This window comes from Pyrus communis, chromosome 2, assembly GCF_963583255.1.
Source record: "Pyrus communis chromosome 2, drPyrComm1.1, whole genome shotgun sequence".
NCBI classification, from domain to species: domain Eukaryota; kingdom Viridiplantae; phylum Streptophyta; class Magnoliopsida; order Rosales; family Rosaceae; genus Pyrus; species Pyrus communis.
In genome coordinates, this window is record NC_084804.1 from 31,320 (window position 1) to 43,339 (window position 12,020).

The window sequence follows — 12,020 nt, forward strand, 5'->3', positions numbered from 1 at the left end:
ATTTACTAGATTTGAAAAATATCTCCCCGATACAGTAGCAATTGGCAGGTGAAGACTCTTTTCGAAGTATTTGTTTTATAACCCCATGATTTGAACAAATTAAGACAGAAAATCCAATCTCAAACCTTCAACTCTCTTCGACCATTTCTCACCTCAATTTGTTAACAAACCGTTCGTATTGTAGCTCACACAGATGCAGAATAACTATTTTAGTTTTCAAATAAAAGTTGTTTGATAGTCGTTTAGCAAATGTTTTTCAGTTTTCCTTTTATAGCAAATAAGTCACCTAATTGAGTTGAAATTTCATTGGGACAAGTTTGGGAGAGGGGATCACCATGTGACTCAGGTCTGGGAGCAAATAACATAGCAACCTTCATATTCATATGAATTGTTGAATGTTATTAGTCACTCATTATTATCTACAAGAAAGAAAGATACGATCGACTTCCGGCCCCTTTGAGTATCACATCTCCAATATTTGTGGTAGCAGTCCACAAATCTGAGCAGCCTGAGGATGACATCTATCCCCAGCAAAGAAAGTATGAGTCCTGCCCTTAACTTCTATTTGACTAAAGCCCCAAACTTGCTTCATTTTCCTCTCCTTCATCTTCTTTCTGGAGCAAATTCCTCCCACTTCCCATGTGCAGCATACATGTTAGCTAAGACTAACACGCCCCAGAGCTGGTTGGCTCTAACTCCACCAGCCGCTTTCCTATGCAATTTGCCATTGTAACGTCTCCACGCAACCTATATGCACCGAGCAATGCCCCTAGAACAGCAGCATCCTGCTTGCAAGCTGGCATTCTGCATACCACCTGTGCAGCCTCATCCACTAATCCTGCTCAGCCTAAAATGTTGACAATGCAGGAATAGTGTTGTGCATTTGGTTTCAAACCATAAGCTCGATTATTGAATTGAAAAACCCTTTACCCTATTGGACAAGACCAGCATGACATGTACAAGTAGATAAGACTCCAACAAATGTAATACCATCTCAGCATCTGCACAAACACCTGCAATGCATGGTGACCATATCCATGGTTTGAGAATGCCAATATCATTGCAGCCCATGATACCGCATCCTTATTATCCCCAAGATGCTCAAACACATGCCTAGCAGAGGTAACATCTCCATTTCTGGCATACATATCAATAAGAACATTCGCAACTAATGTGTTGCTCAACTCCATGACATATGACCAGTAGATGAGCTTGCATGAGCTCCATCATCCCCTCACATGAGCTCAATACGCTAGTCATGATTGTTCCATTAGGCCTAAAGCAAAACTGAAGCATGAAAATTAGGTGCTTTTAAGGCTTCCTCTTTGGTTCCGCTTTTGGCATGCATAACCACCAATCATCACATTCCAAGTGACGATATTTCTTTCCCGCATCAAACAGAAAAGCTCACTAGCTTCTGCCACGAGTCCCTCGTCGACATATGTGATCATAGCATTCCAAGCAACTACATCTTTATTTGGCATGCGATCAAAGAACTCCCTTGCAAGTCTAGCCATTTTGTTTTGTGCTAGACCTGTAACCATAGTTGTCCAAGACATGGTGTTCCTATGAGGCATTGAATTGGAGAGTTCAATGGCTTCGCTTACTTTGTTGGCATTAAGATAACCTGAGACCATGATGTTCCAAGAGTATACGTTCGGTATGGCATATTATTGAAAAGATGGTGTGCTTCATCTAAATGATTTTGACATAGCCATGAATCATTGCAAATCGAGCAACAAGACTAGGCGTGGGTATCATCTGAAAGAGGGTCTTTGCGTCGGGAAGATGTGGTTGTTCAAGTAAACAGTGATCATGGAAGCATAAGGAAAGCGTCTGGTTGAGGCATATGGTCGAACAGATTCCTTGCTTGTTTGACTTGGCCACAGCCGCCTAGAGCTAATATCTCACGGTTGAAGCACTTTGAAAGTAATTGGTTGATTTCGAGAGTGGCTGGCGACAGTGTTGAAGCGTTATTGACGGCGAGAAACTTCAGAAAACGAAGAATGGCAAGATGATGATTATTATTAACTGGCATTCTCTGCGTCTATCAGTTAGTCGTTGATCGGTTCATGAAAATGAAAATCAACAAAAACATGATCGGCATTCTTCGGGATGACGATGAGATGATTAATTTCACAAGTTCGCTAATTTGCTATGTTATCTCTTAAAGGAAATCGAGGTCTGCTCCTAAACCCTTTTTTTTTTTTTTTTTTTTCACAACTAGATTAAATTATTAAATGTTATAAGAGAGAAGATCGTGGGTATCAAATCTATGCTCTAATACATAAACATTATTGTTTTTCGTCATTATTGAAATAAAGCGTCATTTGCTAAAAATAGAGCCCCTGCCTACCAAGTGCCAAGTTATGGGGTTTGGGCTATGAAGATAGTTGAGGTTCAATCATAAAACTAATTCGCTATAAAGAGAGTAATACAACCCTCTTATAAGCTCTTACAAGATTTATCCTTTCACCAAATGTGAGACTCTTTTACCTCACATTCTCACATGCCCCTCGCGTGTGGTCAATTTTCAAGTCAAATACGTGGAAAGCACGAATTAGGTGACGTTGAGCATGTGTGGGGGTTGGGCTTTACATGTGGGCCAACCTTTTCTCATACAATGAAGAAAGTTGAGGTTCCACCATAAAACTAATTGGCAATATGAGAAATAGCACAACTTACTTTTAAGCCCATGAAATGTCCGTTTGGGTTCATACATAGGATAACTTGCTATGATACTATAAAGAAAATTGAGGTTCCATTATAAAATCAATTGACAACATAGAAAATAATCCAACTTCTTATAAGCCCATGTAAAGTCTATCGACATGAATACATTCTCAACATTCTTGACTTACATGCATTTTTCATTTTTCTGATTTTATTTTGAACAGCGACAGTCCAACAGTTCAATCCATGGTGTTATTTTGATTAGAAATAGTGCAGTCCACTCCACTCAAATTTACATTAGCAGTATGATAACAGTACAAAATCCAATATGCCTACAGTAGCCAATTTTCTTCTCACAAAAGAGTCAAAACCAATGGTAAAGATCGAATGGAATCAAATTGATAGGGAAACTTGTTTATTTCGTATGGGAGGGAATGAGAAATTTGTTGGGTGTGGGGTGGTAGAGCCAGAGGTAGTAGCCAGGATGGACCAGGACGTTCACGGTCGATCCACCACAACAGACCATGTGATCAATCACGATCACTATTCTGTTATGTCTTCGTATTTCAACACAGCATGTCACTCCACCACGATGAATCGATCGATCCAATCCATCCATCGATCCCTTCATCCATCTATCCATTCATTCATCAATCCCTCAATTATTAGTAAAAAGATAGCCACGAAATTAACCACTCACCTCTCTTTAGTTAACTTGACATGTTATATACACATTACTTGTCACATCACTTGAAAAACAAATATTTCTTTAGAGAAAATTAGAATCATATGCTTTATTTTAGACTTTTTTAGATTAAACATTTGTTACTTTTCAACTTTATATTAAAGTGTTTTCACTTTTGATTAAACTCTATATTGCAGATATATTCTTAATTTAAGTGTTTTTCGAATTCATTCTTATGTCAAAAATGCAATCAATAATATTAATTTATTTATTTCTATTTTTATGGAAACCCACCCTTCCTAAATTTAAGAATTCAATTATATATCTAAATTATTTGTAACTTTTTTTTATACTAAGGGGAGGGAGAGTTCGGCAAAGCCACACAATGGACAACCTAATTTGGTATCGAATTCGCCATTCATGAGATTCGAACCTAAGATTTCTCACTTTCAAGTAAAGAGGAATACCACCAGACCGTAGTAATGAGTGGCAAAAATTTTTAATTTTTTTTTTTTTAACAAATGAATTTATCTACACTAAGGGGAGGAAGCCTCAAATGGGCTAGCAATAATGTAGTTCAAATTTGCCGCAAGAATCAAACCTAAGATCTCTCGATTACAAGTGAAAAGGAATACTACTTGACATAATTGGCTAAATTATTTGTAACTTTGTTTTATACAAAAATTGTCTGTAACTTTTTTCTTCATTACTGCAACTATTGTCGTTAATGGTTATTTCCCATTCTTCATTTTCATCTCTAGAAATTCAAGTATATCAATTGAAATGTATCATTGCTCTTTGTATCAACACAATTTATTCTCAAATTGAAACGTACCTATGCTAAATTAAAACGTATTCATACCGGATTAAAATGTATGCTTACTAAACTAAATTGAAATATACACATACCGACCTGAAATGTGCCCATACCAAATTGAAACATACTGATATGTTTTAGAGTCACACATAACTTGCCGTTAGCTATTTACATACCAAAATTATAATAGTATAAACATACTAGTAACTCGGTGCGTATCTAAATAAAAAAATATTAAAATACTAATTTGTACACAAATTTAGATTATCTAACGTAACAGTAATGTAACAATAACGTACCAGCAATGTACCAAAATATTGGTACACTATTTTTTAATTTATTTAGGCAAGAAAAAAAATATATATATATATATCTGTTATAAATATGCAAAAGTTAGAGAAATAACATTTGCTAAAGACAAGAGCGAAGCGGGTACAAAATATCACACTATAACTTTAGTAGCTATAACACAAATGATGACAGATAAAGAGAGGGAGTGAGATATACTGATATTATTTCTTTGATTCTTTCTTTCGTAATGTATGTTTTGATAACACACGAATCACTCTATTTATAGAGCTACTTCCATAAGAACATCCAAAAATGATAAGATGGCTACTTTTGACAATATTACAAATATATCACTATCCTTTTCACCTTTTTCCAAATGCATGTGGGTATACTAATGCATATGGGATGTGGGCATACACCATACAGTTTTTACAACAATATCAGGTATGTAATATCATTTGGAGTACATTGATACGTCTAAAATATCACCGTTAGGAGTACATTTGCACACATAATTCAACCTTATTTTTTCATATTATAGATTTTTTTTTTCTTTTGAAATATATTGAATTAATGAGACACAAATTAATAATATCTTCTTTTACAAGATTTTAGGAATTTGTTATATATTGAATATAATTAGTAAATTAATTATAATAACAATTTGTGTAATTTAAAATAATTTGTAAATTAATTAAAATTGTATAAAAGTAGTTTGATAAAATCTCTAAAACCTTAGACCATCTCTAAATGAGATACCAAATATGTCAAATAAGATTAAAAGACATTCAAGTGTTCTCCCATGGATATGCCATATATGATGTGGCATGTGAGTCATTTGACTCTTTACTTTCTAGCTGCTTTTTTTTTACAGCAAACAAAGAAGGAATCAAATATATTTAATTTTTTAACGCATGGATCCCATTAACAACCAATAAAATAAAAACTAAAACTAATTTTGATATTTTTTTAATAGTTAATATAACTCTAGGCCTAATAAAATAATAAAATAAATATTTGACACATCCATTGGAAAAGAAGAAGATTTAGCACTTGTATTCAATTTACCACATCAGCCATCAAATAAAATTTTGACATACTATATTTGACATATTATTTGGAGATGCTTTTAGATGTTTGGTCTAAATAATTCAACCCAAGTGTCTAGATGAAAAAACCCCTAATTTTTATTTATTTTAATGGATGACAATAAACAAAGTCCTATTAAAGGAATATGCAATAAGCTTCTTAGACCATCTCTAATTATTGGGTTAAAATCTAAAATTTCTAACCTAAAAAAATTTAGGTTTATCCAGAAACATTTTGTTGCTCTAACATTTTTGGGTTAAATTTTTAGCATGAGATTATTAAAGAATAAATTTGGGACAATTTTTTCTTAAAGCAACTTTTTGAAGAAAAAGAAATTATGTAGACTACCCAATTTAATTTTATGAACATTTTAACTTAAAAATATTTAGATTCCGATAAAAATTGAAAAATCACTAAACCAACATCATGAAACTCATAAAACTCATAAAATACTATGAAATAATATAAAACACATGAAATCATTTTTTTTAGTTATTTTAGCCGTGGGATTCAAATTTGGACCATTAGATCTTTTTTTTTTTATTGAATTTGATCATATTAGACTAAAAAAAATACACATATGTAGTAAGTCAGCCCAGTAACTCATGGAAAATTCTGACCTAAACTTCCCCAAAAGAAAAAGAGTTTTTGGTCTAAGGGTTAGAACAAGTTAGGATAATTTTAGGGTCAAAACTCATACTTGGCCCAGTCCTAGCCAGTGGGCTTCAGACGTAACTAAATTTGGCCTAAATCCTCGCCAGAACTTGGCTTTTTTTTTTTTTGAAGTTTTTACACATTAATCCCATTTTAGCACAAGGGTTGGAATAAAATTGGGGAATAGGGGGGATAGAAAAGAAATTTTGAGACTTAATCCGAGAGTTGGAGTTGGTATTGGAATCTAAAATTTGATTCTTACTTCAAGAGTTAGAGTAGGTCTTATAATAAGAATAAAATTCATATGAATATTTGTTCATTAAAAAAAAAAAACATCATACGAATATCAGCAATGGGATAAGCAAACAAGTTTCCCTGCTCGATCTACTTGATTGATTCTCTATATATATATGCACTATGCAGCAGCACAACCACACAAAAAAAAAAAAAAAAAAAAAAAAACTGCTATTAATATGGTGATGCTGATTCCTGAAAAGATGAATAATTTACAAGCACATGTGACTTCTCCAGACATGTATTCGTACACAACATGAAATACATAGTTAGGAACAAATGAAACCGATAAAGGGAAAAGAAAAATCAAAATGTATACAGAAAGAATATAACCTTAAAGCTGTTCCTTTAGAACCAAAAATAAATAAATAATCCTACCGAGAAAGAAAGGCAAACCTGTGGTATTTTATAGCAAATTGCTCAAAACACTTCAAAATTACCACAAGAGCCATTCTATGGATTGATGTTGCACTCTCGCATGTACGTATGATCATAGTCAACAAATTTTGCCCAGTAATTTCGGTATTTCGGTATGCCTATCTCAAGCCACGGTTTCATGTTGCCATTGTAGTGTATTACAGCTGCTCCATCAATTTCCTTCTGGTTAACACTAGGGTTATAACCAAGGCCCAGCACGTGCCAGGAGCGGTCCAGTGGGTATGTGCGTTTCCAAAACGTTATGAGACCAGGTGGTAGCGTTCCCAATTTCCACAGTTGTCTATCATGATTCTGTGCACAAAAACTTCGTTCAGACTAGGAAACAATTTAATTCAAGTCTCTAAAGTATAGCTCTCATCAGAGAATGCTGGAAGGGGGCAACAAGCAAGACGTCTTAGAGGTATGACAATATTGGTCTAATTAATGCTAATCCATTCTTAGAGCTCCAAATCTCTGTGTGAATAGAGATGTTATCCTAATATTTTACACGACCATCCGTCGATTGATGCCTATGGTGCTCTGACAATCAGCTAGTTTCTAGTCAAGATTCAAAAACTTTATTGCACATTTATATTAAAATGCTAACGAAAGTTAAATAGTCAAGTCAATCATTTCATATTTCCCAAAAAAAAAAAAATCTGAAACCATTTTTCTTACCAGCTTCTGCCATCCGTGGTACACTTCTGTGATGTTTTGCTTCTTCCATTCCTCCAAATCAAATATATTCATACCATATGCCCATCCACAAGCATGGGCATCAAAATTCTTTGAGATTAGAGGATTTGAAAAGTTAAGATACCGATCAAAGCGATGGAAGCTTTCTCCACAAGTCTCCACAGCACCATTAACATTTCCCTTCAAGTCAAGGGACCATAAAGCAGTAAGGTCCTTCTTTACAACTACGTCATCATCCAAAAATAGAACTTTGTTGAGCTTCGGGAAGATCTCTGGAAGGTAAAAGCGGAGATGGTTCAGGATAGACAAGTACTTCGGGTTTTGGAACTTCAAATTTGAATCAGAATTGGTCCGATGAGTCCTAAAGTAATAATCTATCATGGATGCAGAACCCAACTGCTTCATAACTGGACTGTAGCTTGTATTCAACCATGAAAATTCTTCAGTGTTTTGAACCTGAATAGTGGCCTGGCCCGGTGGATTTACCAAAAACCACATTCTCATAGCAGCATAATTGAGCCTGTCAGTGACAATGTGGAAAACATGGTTTGCAGGGTCCTGTCAATGTTCCAAGCAGGGTAGTCAGGTAAAGATGTCAACCAAAAGAATAGGTCCTGACATGGACAATAGATTCTTGATTGGTAGACTAGGGTTCTTTTTACTTAATCGTTCTTTATAATTTTCTTTCACTTGCAAACGGGACAACAGAAAAAACATGAGAATCTCTCTACATCACCTTAGCATGGGTGACAGTTGAGTTTACAACAACCGCTGCAGCCAATACATTGTCCGAGAATAATGCATAATGGTACATCCGGGAATCTTCTAATTTCTCTTGATTGGGAAACTTCTGCTGAGAAGAATTTAAGGTATGGTACTCAGTGGTAAGGCGCAATGGAAGACAGTGAAGTCCCTTTGGAAGTGTTTTTGCGGTTAATTGCGTCAAGAACATAGCCTGCTTCTTGTGCACCCGGAGTTGCTCTTCCATTGAATGGAGCATAGCCCAAAGCTTTTTCACCATAGCAGCGCAGTTGTCTTGAATTTGCTTTTCTTTAGTCAATGTCTGTTCCATTGCCTTCAACTTGTCGTAGGCGCTGTATTAGTAGCAATAATTGTTACGGAATCAATTTAAAAAAAAAACAAAGAAAAGGGAGTTTTAGGTGGAAATAGAAATATAGAAAGATAAAATGTTACATTTTAAACAGGGAACTAATAAGGATATCAACAAATATATTCATGAACAAAAAGGAACGACAAACTTGGGCCAGGTAGCAGTGCTACTTTCTTTTAAGAGAAGACATACTTCCTTGGGAGATCAGAATCCTTGCTTGCATCCCCAAGTGTTTTTTGAACTTCTTTTATCCGCAGCCGAATCTCCCTTGTGAAATGGGGGTTGTTTCTTGTGGCTGGAAGAGAGAGGTAAACCTTTGCCCTGATAAGCTGGTCTTTAAGATGTCGTACCTGTCCATTTGGGATGGCCGTTTCATCATTTTGTTTTGCAGTCATAGTTTTTGTGGGTCTTCTTCGATCAACCTTGCTGGAGGTTTGAGTGGATTGCTCAGGTTTTGTTTCCTAAAAGAAGAAGCAGAGCCACGAAAGAAGAGAGAAACAAGAAGCATGAATCAATCTCTTATCTAATAGCAAGAAGGAAGGAAAATCTAAAACAAGTTAGTACAAAAAAATGGATTCTATTTATTGCATAAACATTCACATTTGGCAATTAGAAGTTTGAAAAAGGACAAGCATTTCTAATAGTGAGCCAGGACTAGCATTGGTCTAAAGGGAAATGGAAGAATCCATACCCTAGTCCGAGAGGCATCATTGATATTTTGCTCAGAAGCTCCTATTTTGGCATCGGACTCGGACAGAAACTGATTTCCTTGCTCATGTGTTTTAGTGACCTGTCTGATCGGGTCATATGTTTGAGACAGATCCGGGTCAGTGTTGGTAGATAACATTCTAGCTGATACATGCTCCATGGAGTCGACGAACCGCCCATCTAAGAAGTAAATGGAGATCCTCTAATTAAAAAGAAGAAATCACAGAAATAAAAAAAAGGGGGCATGCAGGCAGGCAGGCAGGCAGGCACTCAGTTGAGGAGTAAAATAAATGATGATAACCTTGATGTGGATGAGACTGATTGGGGTGGGCGGAGGTCCCCTTTGCCCCTGGTAATGAATCAGTGGAGTTGTCGGAATATACGACTCCTACTCGTTCTTTAGGCCTTGTGGTTGTGGATGACTCCTATGCTCAAGAAACAAAAAGCACAAATAAAGATCCGAAAGTTGAGTCCTTCATTTGTGTGTGAATGCGTGTGGTGCTAGAAAAGGAAGAAGGGAATGTAATTAGAGATAAACCTGAGGAAGCAGATTTAGATGGGCAGTAGTATGAGCCGCATTTGCAGGCTGTGAAGAAATTTCAAAAATTCAAAGACATTAACTCAACCAACAAGAAAGAGGTCATCGAGAACGAAAACAAAAAGGAAACAACTTACAAAGGCTGTAACATCTTCAACGAAATCGTCGTCTCCAGCTGCAGAGAAAAGAAAAGGAGCAGCATTGGGAGTTAGGGATTATTTAATTTTAAAAAGAACAAAGGGATTAGAAGAAGAAGAAGAAGTTGTTAGATGACAGACTTACAGGCGGAGGAGGAAGAGGCCTGGATGGAGATGGAGGCAAGGCGATCAGTGTAAAGAGTAATGGGAGCAATAACCGTTACAAACAACATGACCATCACCATATTCCTCGCCATCATCTTTTCTTTTCTAAAAATAAAAAAGAAATGGAAGTCACCGACACGACACCCAGAGGCACTGAGGCACTCGCAGGTGGGAGATTTTTGGGGCAAACAGCCGTCGCAGCTCTTCTTAATGCAGAGGTGGTAGTGGTTTCTCCTTCTCCTCTGGTGGTGGATTGAATGATAGATTTGATTATCCTTCCTTCGACTTCGATCCCTCTCTCGCCGATCTCCCTCAAAAAGTAGAGGTAGAGGAATAAAATAAATTTAAGTCGTCGTCGTCTAAGTTCTAACACAAATAAATAACAAGCAGAAAGCAAATGATAAACGGACGGACAGTCACTCGACTCGCTCTCTTTCCCTTCCTACAACTTACAGTTACAACTCAAAACTTACAACAACAAAACGGAAAGATATGAAAATGAGAAGTTCAGACGGCAGAGAGACAAAAAAAAGTCGAAACATTTAGAAAAATAATTAAAATTCGAATTATATATAGAATTGTAGTCGTCTTTTTTAAAGTTAGGATAATTATAATATAAAGTACTGATATATTTAAATTTTCACTTTTATATTAACTTTTAGCTATGGCTAGTTTAAACTTGGAAATGTGAATATAATTCTATATAGATTTTCAAAAATTTCAACAAAATCGGCGGGTCCTCTCTTCATAAATAAAGGGGCAGTTTGATCCCGGTCTAAAAAATTCACCTGCTTTCCGATTGGGTCCAATTTTATTTGATTTTTTATTACACCTATTTTGCCCCCTTGAAAATAAAAAATATTTAAATTCTTTATTTTTGAATTTTAAAATTTTAAAATTTGAATATTCAAATACCTTTATCTACCCATTTTCTAATTAAAAACATTTTAAAAACACATTACAACCAATTTTATAAGTTTATCAAAAATTAAAAGAAAAGTTGTCGAGGTAGATAAAAAATTTGTGATGTAGGTAGATAATATTAATTAATCTATGATATAGATAGACTATGAATAAAAACCCATCGTATAGATAGATAACACAAAATAATATGTGATATAGATAGACTAATGAGCAAAAACATATCGTATAGGTAGATAAAATACAATTAATCTATAACACAGGTAAAATAAACAAAATATACAAATAGATTCATTACAAAAATATATAATACAGATAGATAAACAAAATATACAACATCTATCTTGCGGTTCTGTATTTTGAAGATGGGCTATGGACACGAGTTTTCCTCTACATAATCTTGTGTGATGTTATCGATTTCCACATAACTAGGATCTTCTTTGTTCTGGTTATAGAAAGGGTGAAACTTTTTTTTCTTTTTTTTTGCTCGTTCTAGTTTCTGTATGCTAGATCCTAACAGTGTACATTTTATAAATCTTGACAACCACTATACTTGAATTTCATAAGGCAAATGAGTTGGTTTAGTATCCTTGATGTTGACTCAGATCCATCTGCCTGGTTTGGAATTTGTTCAGCCCGAAGTTACCAGTTGTTTCAGTGTTGACAAGTTTTATTGTTTCTGATTTTAGAGTAGTTGAATCTCTGTTACTTTAGGCTTGGCCTTTTCATTCCTTTTGAATTGAGACATTCTTATCGAGCAAGATGTTGGTTTCAATTTCCTTATGCATGTGGGCTGGTTTCAATTTCCTTATGCATGTGGGCTA

The 12,020-nt window shown here is 35.3% G+C and overlaps 1 protein-coding gene and 1 pseudogene across 1 annotated transcript; both read right to left on the minus strand.

Annotated features, from left to right (window-relative positions):
- Positions 1 to 463: 463 nt before the first annotated feature.
- LOC137726830 (pentatricopeptide repeat-containing protein At4g02750-like) lies at positions 464 to 3,292 on the minus strand (annotated as a pseudogene).
- Positions 3,293 to 6,677: 3,385 nt separating this feature from the next.
- On the minus strand, positions 6,678 to 10,794 carry LOC137725938 (probable galacturonosyltransferase 4). The gene is made up of 9 exons (XM_068464784.1): positions 10,256 to 10,794; positions 10,111 to 10,148; positions 9,974 to 10,021; positions 9,737 to 9,860; positions 9,419 to 9,615; positions 8,920 to 9,188; positions 8,353 to 8,710; positions 7,599 to 8,174; positions 6,678 to 7,232 (listed from the first exon to the last, which is right to left on the minus strand). The coding sequence occupies exons 1-9, from the start codon at positions 10,368 to 10,370 to the stop codon at positions 6,957 to 6,959; spliced, it is 2,001 nt and encodes a 666-aa protein (XP_068320885.1). The 5' UTR covers positions 10,371 to 10,794; the 3' UTR covers positions 6,678 to 6,956.
- Between the last annotated feature and the right edge of the window lie 1,226 nt (positions 10,795 to 12,020).

Coding starts and splice junctions, on each gene's coding strand:
- LOC137725938 (XM_068464784.1), bottom strand. CDS start 10,370: ATGATGGCGAGGAATATGGTGATGGTCATGTTGTTTGTAACGGTTATT. Junction 9,616..9,736: donor TCAGTCTCATCCACATCAAG/GTTATCATCATT, acceptor TTTACTTCTTAG/ATGGGCGGTTCGTCGACTCC. Junction 7,233..7,598: donor ACCACGGATGGCAGAAGCTG/GTAAGAAAAATG, acceptor TTTTGTGCACAG/AATCATGATAGACAACTGTG.